The 18,623-nt window shown below is 39.2% G+C and overlaps 1 protein-coding gene across 5 annotated transcripts in view; it reads right to left on the reverse strand.

Moving 5' to 3' along the window:
• Positions 1-903: 903 nt before the first annotated feature.
• VPS13B (vacuolar protein sorting 13 homolog B) overlaps positions 904-18,623 on the reverse strand; it is a 423,329-nt gene continuing 405,609 nt past the window's right edge. For all 5 annotated transcript variants that reach the window (XM_088065985.1, XM_088066031.1, XM_088066072.1 and 2 more), the window contains 4 exons: positions 11,913-12,089; positions 9,372-9,474; positions 8,440-8,689; positions 904-2,889 (listed from right to left, as the gene is read on the reverse strand). In XM_088065985.1, the coding sequence (XP_087922111.1) occupies positions 2,644-2,889; positions 8,440-8,689; positions 9,372-9,474; positions 11,913-12,089 (776 nt within the window). In that variant the 3' untranslated portion in view covers positions 904-2,643. The remainder of the gene's footprint in view (positions 2,890-8,439; positions 8,690-9,371; positions 9,475-11,912; positions 12,090-18,623) is intronic.

Consider the following 18,623-nt stretch of genomic DNA (forward strand, 5'->3'; position numbering starts at 1 on the left):
CATGCTTGGCTGCTCTTGGAGACTATCCCAAGTGTCTGAAGATTTTTGCTATATTTATGTATGAAATGATATATAAAAAGGAATTATTTGACCTGAACTGCTTTGGGAAAGGTCTTGCCTGACTATGCCTTCAAATTTTTTGGCTAGCTTCCTTTATTCTCGAGTGTTTGAGGAGTGATTGATTGTTCTGGAAGCAAACTAAAAAGATAGATTTGAAGTTGTGAGCTCTCCAGGTCTAAGGAGCATTATGAGAGTAGGCATGTTTTAAGAGTACACATTGCACTGCTTTAGCAGCTAAGTACAGGCAGCTGCTCTTTGGACAACTTTGTTTTCATAGTTCACACAGCTCTTATGTAGGAGAGGTTGATTTATGTGCTGTCCCCACTCGTTTCCATACATGTGGTCAGAAGGGGGAGAAAGAACCTGCATAATGCAGTAAAGATGCAGCTCAATTCACTGAAGAGAAGTGTAATTTAAGCAAGTGTTTATTCCAGGAGAATGTAATTCAGGAAAAACCACAAATGTATCTTAAAACAATGTCTGAAATCTACAAACTCTTAGAAATTAAACTGCTGTTCCTCATTTTTTACAGGTGTGTTTGCATCCCCTTGGCTTGTGTGTGTACTCCATAAATAAGGAACAGATTAGTCTAATTGAAACGGTGACTACAGTGCTGTTTTGATTCAGTTAGTCACAAAAGCATAAAACTTTTCAGCACAAGTTTTTGGCAAGCTAGTCACCAGTTTTTACTTCCAAAGTATTGTCATGATCTATTGCATTTTCTGGTACACTACAAAGTCCAGTGACCAACTGGGATCTAATGGGGCCCTCATGAAGCTCGTACATCAGTCTTGTCATTGTCCTGCACCTTGTAACTGAATGAATAAACAGCTCACAAGAACAAATATTACAGGAATAGCTTTATTATCTTTAAACAATTTAATTATATTACAATTTATCCATCAATATGCAAAATTAGAAGTATTAAACAACTTCCATAAAATACTCAGGAATGAAGCACGCGTTGTATATACATAGACATTTTTAAACAGTGTTATTTAAACAATGACTAAGTTATCAAATCATTGAATGAAATGTTGGTAATGGATGGGCTTATTTCACAGTCAGAAAAGGAAAATGCAGACCCCAGCCTCCTTTATTCTCAGTAGATGAGAGACACAGCTTTTAGAAATGCTTTTAACAGATCTCAAGAGAAAAACATTGTAGTTACTACATTCTCATTTACTGTGCATTTGGTCATATCAAGTATGCATAGAAATTATTAACTATAAAGCATATGCTCCAAATGGTGATCAAATTTTATTCCAGTTTTTGACTCCAGTTCCAGCCATGTTCAGGAATCTCCAGACAAAATTCATTTTGGTAAGCATATAGAAAAGGAGAGAAAAGTTAACATGCACAGTTAACTGTGCAAACCAAGTAAGCTTTTGGTTTTAAAATGAAACTGCCATAGCCAGATTGGTTTATAAAGTCATCTAACTGTGCCCAGATTTCTTGTCTACTACAAGAAATACAGGTGTTTAACATATATTTGTAAGTATATTGTGATGGCATTATTAACTATGAATGCAATTGGTGCCTCTGGGTCCATACTTTTCAATCAACTTAAAAAAAATCTCACTTTGCTTAGTACATATTTGAAAGGTCACGTTTCTAAATATTCCTGTTTTTATCACTTTGAAGATGATAAGCTTAAAATGAATTAAGGCTGAAGGGAGCACATACAATGTAGTTGTGGCAGATCAGAAATAAGCAAGACCCCACAAGGTGTACTTAGCACCTGCACATCTGGGTTACACTGAGCTTTGAGATTTTAAGGAGACAGCTCTGTTTCTTAAATTCTTGAACTGCATGTTATTGGCTTCCAGCTAATGAACAGACAATGCACAGTCATACATACATCGAAAGTACTTCTGAAAATTCGACGGTGGATAAAATAAAGTTTCTCTATACAGACAGTTTTAAAAATAAAGTCATGTTGTAGTTCATGTTTTGTTCTCCAAACCACACAAAGGCACTAGTTTACATTATGGACTAATGTCCTGCAAAACTTCAGTCAAATAAAGGAAGCTATTTTAAGGTTAAAGTGGTGCTAAAACCCAGCTGTCACTAGTAACTTAAAACAGCCACACTGGGTTTTTCAGATTTAGTGGGGGAAAATGTTTTGCCTCAGGATGCACATGTTGGGGGAGTGTGGGTGTGGAGGGAAAGGCTCAGCCTCGAGCAAGTTTTTACAGCTGAGTTATAAACCTGGTTTATAACAGAAACTGGCAGACCCTAAAGTATGATATAGAGGTATTGATACACATTTCTGTGTGTGGTAAAAGTGTCCGTATGCACGTAATTTTTCCCTATTTAATTTTTGGTTATCGAAAAGAAAAAGGATTTTGATTAAGCTGTAGTCCAAGGCTGTTCCTTCTCACTTTATTCATTTGCCAGAACACTTTCCTTCCAGCACTAGTATTTTGGCTAGGGAGCAGGAATGTTGTCAAGATTAGAAAAGTTATTGGGCTTTGTTATCAATTTCTACCTCCTCAAAAATTATATGCATCTCTACTTGATGTAGGTTACTGCATTGCTTTCAAACTGGTTTGGTATTACTACACACACCAGAAATAACTATTAATTAAACCCTTTCCTCAAGGCTTTATTTTTCACCATGGTGAATTTGCTAATGAATACTTGGGCAAAATTCGGATCAACTACATACTGATAGGTTTTTGTTATAGTCAGGGGCTGTTCAGTAGCCACGGTTTGCGGGGCTGGCGCTGTGGTGGTGCTGGGAGCAAGGTGATAAGATGTCTTTGTGATGTACTCCACGAGGCGGTTGTACTGCTGTTCTGACAGTCTCTCTCTGGCTCCCTCAGCCTGAAATCAGATAAGATACAATAGTTACTGAATATTTGACAGTAACTGAACTGAGCAGCAAGAACAACAACTTCCATGTTTCTCTGATAAAAATCTTCCTGCCTGAAATCTTACAATAGTTTAAAGGCTTTTTGTAATCATGAATGTTCTCCCATAGTTGAGTCCTTGGTGAATTAGTCCTCTCCTCTGCTATTTTGGACTTCTGAGAAGCTCTAACTTTGTAACAGAAAATTCAAGCAGTATCTTTTGAGACCTGGTCAAGAGTAGAACTTTAACAAAGATCAACTCCTTGTATACAGCAAAGGCATTGAAACCCCTTTTAGAAAAACGTCAGTAGCTCTTGGCAAGGCTTATCATACAGAAAATCTATTTAGCTAGAATATTTTAGCCTTACTTCATTTAAAATGAAGACTAGAAGCTATCTTCCAGGTGAATGTTCTATGGCAGGATATATCCTTCTGCTTCTGGCAACAAAACCCCCATTCACACAAAGACATTTTTCTAAATAAAAGGGTTTTACTGAAGATATTTGGGCACTTTGTTTCAGGAGGAGACATTAAGGGATCTGTGTTCTGCAGGCTGAAATAGGTAGAGGTTGTTTAAGGTCCTAGCAAGAGGAATGCAAGTGACCTACCCTAGTGGGAAAAAATACAGTAAAACAAATACTGTCATCTATCATGTGGTTCCAACCAGATAAACTATTATCCAGAAAAGCTATGGGCAAACCTGGCTTTGGAAAATCAATCTGCTGTGCCCTTATTTTTGAAGAAGTTGAAGATGACTATGACCAGCTTGAGAAAGGAAGGCAAAGAAGCTGGCATCAAGTTGGCTGCATGGTTTCAAAAAAACTGCATTTCAGAAGTCCCACCATGGATACTACCTACATGGATACTAGTAGTATAACAAGCTAAGTAATTCAGAATAGAAGTTATTTCTAAAATATGACAATGAAGAAAAAGGCAGCAGCTGTAATAGGGTTAGGATTTGATGCTTCCTTATTTTACCCTTAGAGAATTGCTGACAAGTTTAATTTTTGTAGGATTTAAAATTTACTTGCTGGACATCATGATAAGAATTTATGCTATCTTCTGCCTTTCTTTCAGGGAGTTTTACAGGTCTTAGTAGATAGAATATTTCCAAACAGTGCTGTTAGATTTAATTTAACATCCACAATCCATATCTTGTCATGTCTCTGGACTGCAAGACTCATTGAAATACTGTTGCTTATTTGAAGAAAGAATTAATATGATTGATAGATAGTGACAGGTGTCACATTCACATGAAAAAAGTCCCCTCTGGTTTTTTTTTACTATGCCTTTGGAGATGGATTTGCTGCTCAGCGAGTAGAAACACTCCTGTTTTCAATCATCATCACAAAATTGCTAAAGGAAGCAGGCTCATGAACAAGCTCAGTAGTTTAAGGTTGAAGCCCAAGCCTAGAAACAGCGGAAATGATGAAATGGGCAGAGGAAAGGGCTGTTTCCATGAACCACCTTAAGGGAGGGAAAAATCAGAAGGCAGACTGCTGCAGCAGCCTCACAACTAGCACTGGAGAACGGTGTCTGAACCACGTCTTCGGTCTGGTGGCTCAGTAAAAGTATCTCAGCAGTCAGTCTGTTTCAGCAGTTGAAAGGAGAGAAATATGCTGGAGTACCACCTATGTAAACTGGATTTTAAGTTACAGGGTAAAGCTTGCATGTAGGTGGCTTCACATTTTTTCCTGATTTTTGCTAGGGAGGTAAGCCCAGGGACAGCTGGGTTTTGCCTCCACATTGACCAGAAGATCCTGCTTACCAAAGGAGATAGAAATGGTGCTGACATCCCACTCACCTACTTTTGTGAACCCATTATTCATTCAGCCCCAGGCTATTTTCCACAGATACAACATAATTATTCAGGAGGAAATATTAAATATGGTTGGATGGTCTTCCAAAGTAACTGGGACCCTGCTTGCTTTTAGATGACTTCATCTGCAACTGCCTGCTTCTGCAGCCAGTTTCAGTTTGGCTTATATTTCCAAGACAAGAAAAATTTGGAATTGATGTGATTCTACTTTTTTTCCTAAATGGGACCTAGGATTGTCACTAAGTGCCCTCACTTGCTGCTTTGAACATTTATCATGTTAATATCCAGATCACTCAAGGATTCAAAACTTGATCAAGGCTTGCTTAATGTACCTCCTAGAGGAATATCACAGATATCATGTCCATTCATACTATAAGGCCATACTTTTGGGTTAAGAACTCCAGTATTTTCTAAAATTCCTCCCATTACAGTTTATAATGAATAAACCTTCAGCAATTCTAACTCCACAGCAGCTACAACACCTGTGCTGTACAGTCCAGATGGGTGTAGCACTGATCTACTCCTCTGTGAACACTGACTAAGGAGATCCAGGTCTTGAGGATTTTTTTTTCCATTGCTTTGGGAAATCCAAAGATTGGTTTTCAGCTCCAAAGATGGCAACATGTAGGACTATCACAAAAAACAAACACAAAAAAATCTGGAATATCTGAAATTCCAGGGCCTTTCAATTTTTTTGTTGTCTTCTTAATGTTATGAGCTATACCAAGAGCAGCTGGAAGAGCAGGCCTTTTGAGTTTGACATCTGTCTGGAAACCAGCAGTGTCTCAATTACTTTGGAAGATAATCCAAATACAATTAATGCTTCCCTTTCAATAACAAACTTGTCAGTGCCAGAGTTTTTAAGAATCCATCCAGGCTAGTCCTATCCAGATGGATTAAGTTATATATTATGAAGGCGAACAAGGCATCGGGCAAACCTATTGCTGAAGGAGTCAAAATATGCTCTATAACATCTCTGGTGATTACAGCTGTAGAATAACTCATGTTTTGTTTCTTAAATGTTCCAAGAAGTTGAGGAGAGGGAATGAGAGAAACTGTTTTGGGCAGAGCTGAAATGAAACTTTTGGCAATTGTTTTTGTGAGCAGTAATGCAAAAAAGTGGACTTTTATAGCCTTGAAATGAAATGTTTCAATTTGTTGTATTATTTCTAGCATCTTTGACTAAATTAATCAGAATAGTAGAGATAACTTACACTTGGTAACATTAGCTGTTTTGCTAAATTCAAAATAAATTCTGGTTGACCTGACTGGAAATTTTCCAGCTAAAAATTGAGGCCATCTTTGCAAATGCCATTGTGCACAGACATGTCTGTACTTCAGCTGAGGACACCTTCAGTTCAACACAATGGCCTACTATTAATACTGAGGAGCTGTGCCTGCTCAGGCATCGCTCTGCAGCTTAGAGGCTGCTCATCCACAAGTCACAACTTGCTCCTCCTAAGGTTCCTTTTCCTAATCAGAACTGAAGACTTTGTAGAAACTCTTGTCAGGAAACTGAAGGGAAGCTCTGGCTCCCATCAGCACCAGTGCTGCATGTGACACCCAGACCACAGATGCAGCTGCAGAAAGCAAATCATGAAGTATGAAATCTCCCAGTCCACTAAAAAAATATAGTAAATATTAATTGCAAAACACTTTAAGTAATTACTAAAACTGTATATGAAGCTTTTTGGAATCTTTTATTGTGTAGCTGCCTTAGCTGCCTTAACATAAATTTTTTTTTTTTTTTTTATTCTCTGTTTCTTTCAACTGCTTCTCCTCACAGCACATTTCTTTAAATTTTTACAAGAATTTCAGTATCAGTGTCTGAATTCTAAAGGAATATTTTGCCAGGTCTCTTTTGTACAGCATTACTCAACTTTTGCTGTCTTGCCATCACTGACTTGGCTCCACCTGGGACACAGGCACCTTTCCTAGCTTTTCCCATGCCCTACACTTTCACTGTATTCTCAAGAGCCTGTATCAGCAAAAGAGATGCTGTACTCAGGCTGAGGGCTCAAGGCTTACAGCTCCTAGAGCTGCATTGCTGCACCACTTGAGTAGGACTCCCACAGTTCCATCCAGAACTTCAGGAAAAAATGATGTATTTGGTCCAGTACCTCCACAGGAGGGTGTTATGAGCACGTGTGTGTGGGAACATTGGACTCTGCACATGCCATGCAGGGTTGCTCTGTGCATTGAGGGGCCCCACTTGCCCTTAAATCCTACACATCCCCAGCTGTAGGGACTAGGATTAGGCTCCCTGTCCCTCGCCTTCCCTTCTCCCAAACAGGCAGAAACTCTGCACCCTTCATCACCCACTTGCAGCAACCTTTGGGCAAGCTGGCCTTCCCCCAGAGCAGCAGCCTACTCCTCACCCCTCGGAAAACCAGATGCAAATACAACACTCCAATCCAATAAAAAAATGATCTGTGTTGGTGCTAAAGTTAGGGTTAGGATAGGTTGAGTGCATCCAGTGCCTTAGTGAGAGCAACATTTCTTCTTCCCTCCAGGACAGTAGCTCTGGACTGAGCAGGAGAGTCTGGGCTCTGATAGTCTGATGTGTGCCTCCACCAACCCCTCAGCACTCAGGGACAAAAAAAGCTGAGCTTTTCCCACTTGCTTCGCAGTTTAAGTAATCCCTCATGTAGCTTTGTGGTGAGAGAAGGCAACTTCAGTCAACAGTCCTCTATGAGACTGAGGTTAGTGGAAAGACAATAAATATAAATAAAGAATTCAGCACAAAAGAAAGCTTTCACAAAAATATTCAAGTGCTGTCACGACACAGATGAAGTCCTTGCTGAAACCAACAGCAAAACTCTTCAGAGACTTCAGCAAAGTTGGGATTTGACTGAAGGTGCTCCTACTTTTTGTCACACCTCATACTTCAGGGCTTTTATATGTTCATTCTCATATTTGAAACAGAAATTTCTGGTATAGCAGTCTATAAACTACCTGGCACACTTTTATAAAAACTGAGACATGCATGTTCGTTTTTGAAATGCTCTCTCATATGATTCTGCTTGAGAATTTAATACAATAAACATTGTTTCCCAAAAGTGTAAAAATATAACATTCTTCTGCCATTAAAAGAAGATAATTAATTCAAAACTCCTCAGTATCCAAATGGCCTAGACATCTTTTAACATGAAGATGAAGAGTTTATGCTCTTACTAATCCAGTTTAAAGCTAGCATTTGCAGAAGGAAGTAAATTTACTAAGGAAGTAAAAAGCAAAACAAGACAAACAAGACCAGTGTGCTAGAAAAGGCACACTGAAAGCAGCATCAGCACCACTGAACAGTTAATGGAATTCCCAGAAGAATAAAAGGAACTGCTTTTGCTGGGATTTTGTAGGCACAGGGTGCAATACTGACTTGCCAAACAATGAACACCTTGTGCATATTTAGCCATGAGAACCTTTTCAGAAAAGAGGTGGTGCTTACCAAGAACTCAGACTTCCTCTACTTTTTCCCTCAGAAAATTTCTGTCATAGATCTGATAAATCACAATCAATAAGAGGATAGAAGGGAGGAGACACATTCCTTTCGTCCAAAGGGCAACACAGCCAACTGTGAGGCACAGATCTCCTGGTTTGGCACTTCAGCCTCTGGCCTGCCAGCCCAAAGGTGAGTATTCCCACTGCCAAAAGCACCAGCATCAGGGTAACTTCATCTTTGAATGGAAAACATACTCAAGTCTTTACCTCCAAGTCAGAAGGCACTCTCTGTTGTTTTAGCTGCACTTTCAGCAGATCTTTTTGCTGATCATCTTCCAGACAATCGATTTCAGTCACGGGGAATGCCTGCTGCTGTGTGTCTTCACTGATGCTCACGACAAAGAGCACCTCTGAGGTGAGCAGCAAGCAGCCATCGTGCTGCTGGCCGGATCCACTCACAATCATGACATCTAAGGCCATATGAACCTCTGGCCTTCCCAGAGACTGCAGCATTTTCCTGCATTATCAGGTTAAAAAAAGCCAAAAAAAGACAAGAAAGAACTGGTCAGTGTAGTGCATTGTATCCTCCAGGGCTTATTTTGATCACTATGTTTTTACTTAAGCCTGTAGCTATCACCTACAGATGTAAAACAAGCCAGGGAGTGTACTCCAAAACTCCATTACTGAAAGATGTAAGATTTCAGATTTAAAGAATGAATATGAAATTGTTACTTATCAAAACCCCTTAATCACAGACCACAAAATTGGCCTAATATCTGTGCTAGGTTAACCTATTTCCCATGCTACTTCCTTGATAATAGAGAAGTGAGCTTCTGAGAAGTGGCTCAGAAATTCAGTGCAGAAAATAAAGCTATCTTCACTAACAGCTGTTTCTGGAGATGTGGAGTATTTTTCTTGGGCTCCATGCAATGATAAATAAGTAAGAACTCGCTGAATACCGTTAAATAAAGATCAGCTCTGTAGTTTCAAAGCTGGATGCGGATCAGCAGCCCATCATTTGCAGATTGGGTTTCTATGCACTACCTTTGTGTTTAATATTCCTAAACAAACTGCCATAACTCAGCCTTTCCTAGGGAAGCCTTTCCTCGGGAAGCCTTTCCTCTTAACTTGACCAGAGGCCAGAACCTATTAATAAACAGTGTGGATGTAAAAATGAGCAATTATCTAAATAATGTTACCAGACGTATTTGACGTGGCTGTTTGGAGCCTGCTCGACATGTTGATCATTTGGATGAGAGCGCTGCTTGGGAAGCTGAGAAAGTCCAGCTCCATGCAAAATACCTGTGGTAAGAGAATTCAGGTTTTTTAGCAGTTGTTTTCTACAACGCAGTTACGTGTTGCAGTGATGTCATCTGTTTAAAGCGGTTCATAAAATAGTGCAGATCCAAAATGATGTCACATCTCTGGAAGCTGTAGTCAAGATAATTCACTGAATATTACAATGAAAGAGTTGTGCACTTAATCCCCATGATCTTGCTTTAGCAAGAAACAAAAAAACCCCCACTGCGTGTTCTGTGAATCAGCTCTACACTTGCAATCAAGAGAAACATAACACTCCTGAGAGCCATCACTTCAGAGCAGGATTGGACACATCACTTAGGATTTATGTAGAAAAAATCAAGACCATTGTTAACTTTCTTGCTTAATATTAAAATACTTTCATATACGTGTCACAATTGGTACAAATTAGAAGGCAACTTTGCCTAGATACTGCATTTAAATGTTCAGTTACTTAATCCAGCTGTTAAACACAGATCCATGTACATTTATGAGATCTCCTGGGGCATCTGGTTTATTGTGAATTCTTCTTAGTGCCAGCACAGAATGGAGACTACAAGCATCAGTTAAGCAGGTTTCTAAAGAGACTCTCCAAAGCTGAAGATGATGATGTATGTATGTATGATTTCAGATGGCCTGTAAACATTCAGTGATTAAGTATGGTCACCAGAAAGAATGAGTGGGTTGCAAAAAAAAAGTCACAAGTTAAGTAGTTTTAAAAATTTTTACACAACAGACATGGAGTAGGTTATGCAGCAAGCACTAGTGTTATAATGTTTTGGTGCAAAGTTACTCTTTTACAAATACACTTCTTTACAAATAAATGAAGAGATTTTCTTTTGTCTACGAATTCCAAAGGCATTTTTGCATAAGGGTGTCAATAACTTAGATTCCCTCCTACACAATGGATAATAATTTAAACAAAACATCACCAATGAAAAAAACCCTTTAATTTTTAGCACACATGTTGATGGTAATACTTAAAAGCAGGATCCCAGTTGTAACAGTTGGCTTACCGAGGTTCTCAGCATTATGTGAGTGAAAATGTTATTTACAGATGGAGACAGAGAGAACATGTGTTTATTTCTGTGTGGTCCTCCACCCCTTGGTCCCCCCCCAAGAGGCACAGTCCCACTTCCAATCCAGTTGTGGGTAAGAGTTACTTGAACTCTTGTGTATTTTCCTCTCACGCACTGTCAGCTATTATTGATATAGTTTTATGTTTTTTCCTGGCTAACTCTTTTTGTCACATGGTCATGGAAAACATGATGTCTTATGTACCATATCTGCAATGAAAAGTGTCCCTCTACTACTGTGAGTTTCTTGATAAAGACAGCAGCAGAATTAAATCTAGTAATAACAATGTCCTGGGCAGCAAAGCCAGCACAGAGACAGCTAACAACAGAAAAATCCTGATTTTGCTCATACGGGTTTTACACCTATGGGGTATATAATTCAGGAGAGCAGCTATTATGTATGCTCATACAAAGAAGATAAAGTAGATTTGAAAGAATTCTAATAATTGTTTCATTATTTCTTTTACTAGATGGAATGAGCTGTGAATGTCGTGGGAAGCATCCTAAACTTAAGCTCTATGAGAATGACTCATTCTAATCAACACAGCACAAGCATAAATATTGCTAGTGACTAAAGGCCTAAATATTCAAGGTTTGTCTGGTATAATTAATGAGGTAGAATTATTGATACTTTGTCCTTCTCTTCCCTGACTCCCTCCAACCACCATTTCTTCTTAAATATTCAAACTGAAAGTGATTTATTGATACTGGAAACAAATAAATTAGTGTATTTTGATATTTTATTTTTATCTTTTACATTTTTTGTTTGTCCAGAATTGTTCCCATCAATTTGAAAGGATTTAGCACCAGTGCCACTAAGTGCTAAGTTGAGCTGGAAACCCCACCTCTGGTTGCTCTAAGGTTACCTATGTATCTGAAAACAAGACTGTCTTCTCGTGAAGATCCAGTTTAAAGGGGATGCTCCAACTACATGACTCACTTCTTTCTCCCAGGAACGTAACTCTCTCTTTGTGTAGAGATATCCCAAATCTTTCCCTGCCGTAACAAAGCGATCTCAAAATAACGCTGTAATTGGACATAGTGTTGCTCTAATCCTTTTATGTCAAAAACTATTTTGCAAGCACATATGTTTCTGTAACTAATTCTACTGTATTCCAAGAATTACTTCATGCTTTCTGCATTCTGTGTTTCTGTGGCTGTACATCGCTGATCAGTAACACAAGAGAGAAGCATAACATGATGGCGTTTCAGAAAAGCAGCAGAGCATTTGTAAGTATTTAGCAGTGGCATTTCTAAACCTTTCTCTAAGTCACCCAATACTGAGTTGGATAAAGAAGACTTAGCAGGTTGTAGCTGAATAGCATTTTAAAATTTAAATGGAGGTGTTAGAAATATGAAACTCACCGTAACCTGTCTGGGAGACGAGCTCAGCTGCCCCTCCAATGGGCTTTGTGAAGACGCCCATGATTCCCTTCCCCACACCCGAGATGACCCCTCTGGCTTTATGCCCAGCAGAAGCTTGGGCCTCAGATACTCGCTGAAAATTCTGCATCGGCTGATCCACAATCCCAGCAATTGCACCTGAAAAAACAAGAGTCTCCAGTAAGTAGTCAAGAAAAATATTCCGGAATAAGAGGAAATCTTACTACTGGACCTGAATATTGTTTGGATTAGAGTCTGTACCCAATTCTTATACAGCTATGTAGCATGTGACCAATTAGCTAAACACTGTCTTAGCTTCAGTAAAGTTAGATCTTAACCTTTTTTTTTTTAACGTTTAGATCACCTAACTTTACAGTATGTTTTCCTCTTTCAACTACTTATGCTAAATGCTTTTGCTGAGTTAATTTAATTTGGCTCATTCTGTGTCACAATTCTGAAAATGTTGGGCTAGGAATAAAATCCTCCAGTTTTGGATGACTTGGCTGCTATGGAAATGAGATTTACATGTAAGTGTGAGATTGACTTCATGAGAATAAAAACTGCTTGTGTTCAACAGATCATTTTTATATCCTCTTCCACTGCCAGAAATGTTCATAAGGTAATGCAACTTTTGATATATTACTAAGATTAGCAGAATTAGACTTTGAGACTTTTTGTTACTTTTTTGTGAAAACCATCATATTTTACTTTAATGCGCATGGGTCAAACTTTTACAAGTGACATAGTGACCTTCCCAGCTTTTAGTATCAACAGAGAGCTTCAACTTAAATCTTCCTAAATGTAAACAGGTATGTGAGGTGGTGCATTTCTTTGATCTTGAGTTTATGCTAGCCACTTAACCACAGACATGTCTCTAGTTGTTGTAATTTTGATAGATAAGGTATTTGGAGATTGCTGAGGGTACAACGATTGGACAAAGCGACACCAGTCTGCCTGACCCAAGGTGCTTTGCTCAGTGAAAAGAAAATCTGCAGGCTTCTTGGGCAGGTCTCAGTTTGCACCTGCAGCTGCAAATATCAAGACAAAACAATTATTTAAGGAGTAGGACTGAGTGTCACCCTGGTTACTAGGCATTTTCACCTCAACCTAGACACTTTCAAAGTTCTGCTTTGTATGTGGAAGGAAATCCAGGTTTAATTCCACAGATTCGGACAATCGCAACTGAGGTATTTGGCCCCATGTGTTTACCAGCGTGACGTGCACTAGGCAGTGAACTGCTAACTGGTTTTCAGATGGTTTTAGTTACTGTCCCTGGATAAATAAAGAAATTGCTGACCTTGAACAACAAGAACTAATATTGTATTTGTGCACAGTCACTGTCTAAAGGAAAGACGAGGATGAGAAGCAGCACACATTTCCCCAGATCCTTGTCCCTGGGATACTATCTCACAGGAATTCAGGAAACTTGCATCCCCCATAAATGCCTTCCTCTCCTCTTAGAGAGAATTCTTCAAATTCTGTAGGACTAGCCTTTTGACAAAAGTATAGTATTTCCACAGAAAATGCTGGTCTATCTTTGAAGTGATACCTGGTTTTAATTGAGGTCTCTCACTGAAGCTGAGTGTGCTGCTGAACATTCACCTTTTGTACCATAAAGGCCACGAAGCTTTTTCCTTAATGCCATGCCATTGAAATGATACAATTTTTAATTCATTAGTACTTACCAGCTGCTCAACTAAAATAATATCCCAACACCACATTACACAATTGGGATTGTTTGTCCAGTCTTTTGTGCAATTGGGATGCATTTGAAGGCATAAAACAATACTCAGTATTCTGCTAAGTTACAATATTATACTATCCTGTGACCTTCTTCACCCTGTCTATTGAGGTCATCCACAACAGCTGCACTTTCAGAACAGAAGTTATTGCCTTATAAAATGTAATCCACCTAAGTCCTAGCACTAGTAAATTATTTACTGCAATACACTTCAGCAGAGTTATAAGGTAACAATAAATAAGAGCCTACTCCAAAGGACCTGTGGTATGCTCCGGGCACTGCTCAGCAGGAATTAGGCTCCGAGGATGAGGAAACAGAATGGAAACTGCTGTGACTGTGTTATATAAAAATATTTATGTAGTGGCCCAAATAATCTATAGCTTAATTACCCAGTTTTAATAATTCCACACTTTCTGTTACTCTGGCATTTTAGGCATGCTCTGAACTTGCCTGTGAAGACACTGCCCTTTTGTACCTCAAATATTTTTGCAAGCCTTGTTGTTTCCACCTGCAAAAAATATAACCAATGATCTTTTCCTCTGTAATTCCTTATCTTGAGATGCAACTCACTGCCAGAACTCGTTTATGTGCCATGGCCATGCCCAGAAATCACAAAATAAACGATAACCTTGCTCCTTTCATTGAGGATTGGTTGGCCGTACCACCCTTGCGTGGGGAATCCAGATCTGTGCAGCTCCTTTCCTGTCTGCAGCATGTGTGAGCAAAGGAAAAAAACACAGGCCAACGCCTGAGCAACCTCAAAACCCAGCAACAGTGTGAGAGTGGTGACACACACATGAGGTTCAGGGCACTTCTCACACCAGAAACTGTGCAAAGCACATCTTCCCTATGTCCCTGTGGCTTCTTGCGTTCTAACTGAGTTCTTGGCAGGAGCACCATGAGGGATGGACTTTACCACAGAAAGTCTCTCCCCAACAGATTTCAGCAGGGTATCAGGAAAGCAGAGCATGGAACCACATGTAGTGGTTCCTCCCTTCCCAGTCTCATTCTCTCTCTCACACAGTGTCCTGCTGCTGTCCCTGTCCTTTCCCTGTAATGTCCCCTGACCAGTATTTTTTTTATTAAATGAAACCATTCTCCATTGTTCTTTTCTTTTCTTACCCTAGGCATTTGATTTTATATGCATGTCCACATATGTACACAGAGATTATGCATGTAAAAAGAAAACCTCAATAAAATTAAAAACCAAAGCAACAAAACAAAAACATATTCTTCCATTACTGGACCAAAGAGGTTCCAGGAACAACATAACATCTGCTAAACATCAGATGGGGTACACTCTGGTTAATACATGTTGCTCACTAACAATAAAAAAGTTACTTTGATAGTTACAAAATTCAGATAGTTCAGACTATATCACTGGATTACTTCAAGAAGAATTTGATTACAGGCAGCAACTGGTTCGTGCACAGTCTGACAAAGTTTGGTGAACGTAGCACAGCTTGCAAACCTTGGCAAAGCTCAGATTGCTTGTGACAAACTCTTTCAGGGCAACACATAATTGGAAAAAATCCCCCACTAAGGGAAACTGGCCATGCTTTACCATGAGGCTGGAAGCTGGCCAAGCTGAAGCCATTTTGCTTCCTTTTCTCTGTTGTTTTCCTGGACTGCCTCAAGTATTTCACACCAAAAATGGGGCTGAAGCATAATCTCATCACAGCAAACATCAAATAAAAATTCAGCTCAAAGAAAAGAGCACCTGTTGCCATGCATTAATGTCGGTGAACAATTAGTGTGTGGAATAGCACACAATTTCAGGATTAGCACTGGCTTGTGGTATCTTGTGTTGTAGACAGGCAAACATAGAGTGGCCCTGACTCAGTGATAGTGTACAGCAAGAACAGCCACTAGCACCTGTAATAACAAAAATCTGATCTGAAACCCAGGCTTTGCCTTCTCTACCAGGACAGTTACACTCTCAGGCAATATGTCTCAATTCACTTCCCCAAAAGCAGGAAGGAGTAACTGAAATGCTGAGCACTTCTGCCACTGTAAAAAATAGCTTTTTGAATAACTGTCAGGTTTTTAGTTATTCAGATATGATCAACTTCTTAAAGGCAGCCACTTCAATATAATATTTTTCACTAGGACCAGCAGTTGAAAATATAGTTTCAATAGTCTCTTTTACATGCTTCTAAGTTATTATTTTAAGTTTGACCTTGTCACACAAAATGCAAAGGATAGTTCCTCTGTGGGGAGTCAAACATCTAAATATTTTACAAACAATTTCACTGAATTTTTGCCTAAACATATGAAAGAAAAAAAACACACTCATCATAAGCTGTTACTTCTTTTCACGTGCAAATGTTACTAAAATGACCCAGGAATCTCCCCCAAACTAGAAAAGAAGACAACAGCTGGCCAAAGATAACAATCAAATCAAACAACACCCTGACAGTGCTTGAGTCATTTAAAATGAGACAGGACAAAGCACTTAAGAATGTACCACAGGGAACAACTTGCACTGAGGAGGAGATGAGAGTACATGATTTTGGCCCTGATTCAGCAAAGCTCTTAAGCACATGCTTAAGTGCTCTGCTGAATCAGGGCCATCGTGAGCCAGATTTTCAGAAAAATCAGAAAGGCAACTCTACTTTCTGGGTAGATACCACAATGTATCAGTGAACTGAGGGCTCCTACATGACTTCACCAAGGCACAGAATCTACATTTGCCATTGTCTTAGCTGCCTGCACAGGTCAGATGGCTTTTACAAACATGAGAGTACTGTGACCATCGTAGAAATCTTCTTCACACTTTTCAATTTTACAATTAGAAAGTCACAGAAATTATGGCTTCAAATAGTCGTGTTCTCTGCATTTCTGTGCTCATCAAACTTTTCATCCTTGTGAGGGAAAATAACTGCAGCTTCACTTCACTTTGTTATGTATGAAGAACCTTAAGTGTTTTTAGAGTAAGCGTGTTCATGTTTATTCTGAATGCACTGGGGAAATAAAGCAGCACAGTGATACCATCCCTTCAACTACAACCGTGTTTTTTTTCTTTTTGGGAAGCCACAATATTTTTTAAAATAAATGGTCAGGACAGCAGCAGCTTTCTGACAGGTTTGTATAAATTGAAACACAGGTCTATTCCTAATTTAGGTCTTGACAAAATTTATATGAATGCTGCTGCCTATACAGAGGAAATATGCTTTTTAAAAAACATGTTTAATAAAAAAACTGATACAAAGTAAGTGGAATATTTTTATTTCTCCCTTAGTGAGAGTTCCATACTTGTCACATCCAACTATACAGTAACTGTAGCTATTTATCTGGGTGCTTCACTGGCTCCACTGCTAAGAAAAGATGTATTTAGCAGGGAACAATCTCTAAATAACAGCAGGAATAAAAACAAGACCCTAGCTTGTGGAGGAGCACTATTTAAATGCTCATATGAAGCTCTAAGCTTCTAACATGAAGCCTGATTTCTGAGGAAATCGGGGACGCTGGAATTCTAGCTCTATTTTTTTGTTTTGTTTTTAGCTCGGGTGTACCGCTGCGAACCACGGCATCTTTGTGCACGGGGACGTGCAGGAACGGTACATTTGTGCATGTGTGTGAGGAGTTCCCAGCTTTCCTGAACAGCAGAAACTTTGCCTTGTTACAGCCAAAGCTACAAAGTTTTGCTCTTTCCTTCAGGCCGTACAGCTGATGTTTTTAGCTCTGAAGGGCTCTGGTGTGTCAGTGAAGGGGATACAGACACCATGATACCTCGATGTTTTATTAATAACTGAGCCAAGATCACTAAACCATTTCACCAGCACATACACACCAGGCTGACACAGTGCTTCTAAAAGTATAATCTTTCAGCCAGCAACTCAACCTGACTGCCCTTAGCCCAATAAAACAAGAGGGAGAAATAAAACCTCCTCCAAACTGCCTTTGATTCGCAACACCCGTAACAGCTTACTATTGGGAGAGTGGCTACTAATATATGGAATTTCTCCTTTATGTACATTTCTCCCAGGACACTCGCTTGCCCGTTTACAGGCATTATCAAATGACAGTGCTTTGCATCACCTAATGTTATTGCTTAAAATAATTCCCAGCAACTTAACCCAAACTTGTAACATTTTTACCACTTCCTCTTTGGGGCTTTCAGGGTTGCGGTTGCAAATTTAGGAGTTGTGTACTCTACTGAAGATTAGGAAACAGGACAAATCCTTTCAAGCTTCAGCTCTTCTAACCCTTTGCACTGGACTGCTTTTGGTCACTTTGATCTCTAAGAGATTCATACTGTTTAATCCATACTGAGGAACTCTGCCAAACAATACAGTTCTGCATTCCTTTGCTGTGTGACAAGTCGAAGTAACCTAGAAAATCCAGCCCCTTACTGCAAAACTTCTTGCAGAGACTTTTTCCACTGTGGGTTAGTTTTCAAATTTTTAGGTGCTATTTTGAAATGGATAGAGTAATCTTCACTTCTAACCAAACTACTTGGCTGCTTGATGAATAAAATTGCACTGAATCAGGACGATCTGGGTCCCTTTGTAAAAGCAGAATTTCTCATCAAAGCTTACTTAACATCTGCACTAAGTTGAAGTGGTTTTCAAACAAACCCAAGAATCTCTGATATCTACAGTGCTGCAAAAACAAGCAGGTTCAGAAGGCATTCTTATAATTCATCGGAAAGTAAACATCAGCATGATGACGTCTTCATGTTGAATTAGTTACAAGTCACGCTGCCTGATGCAGTATTATTCTTTTTTTCCCACTCAGATCTACATCCTGTATGAGCAAAAACATTTCACAAAGAAAGTGCAAACCCATTCTATATCTACAATTATTTTATCAGCAAAAATCATACACAAAAATCACTAGATCTTGATAAATAGTATCTAATATACATACTATGAGAGGCTTTTTCACAAGAAGACACCAGCCCCCCCTACCCCAAATTTGAAATTGTAACTCACAGTTAGAAAAGGCTA

This window comes from Pseudopodoces humilis, chromosome 1 (genome assembly GCF_049639895.1).
Source record: "Pseudopodoces humilis isolate 2021_Gansu_Grassland_sample_001 chromosome 1, ASM4963989v1, whole genome shotgun sequence".
Lineage (NCBI taxonomy): Eukaryota > Metazoa > Chordata > Aves > Passeriformes > Paridae > Pseudopodoces > Pseudopodoces humilis.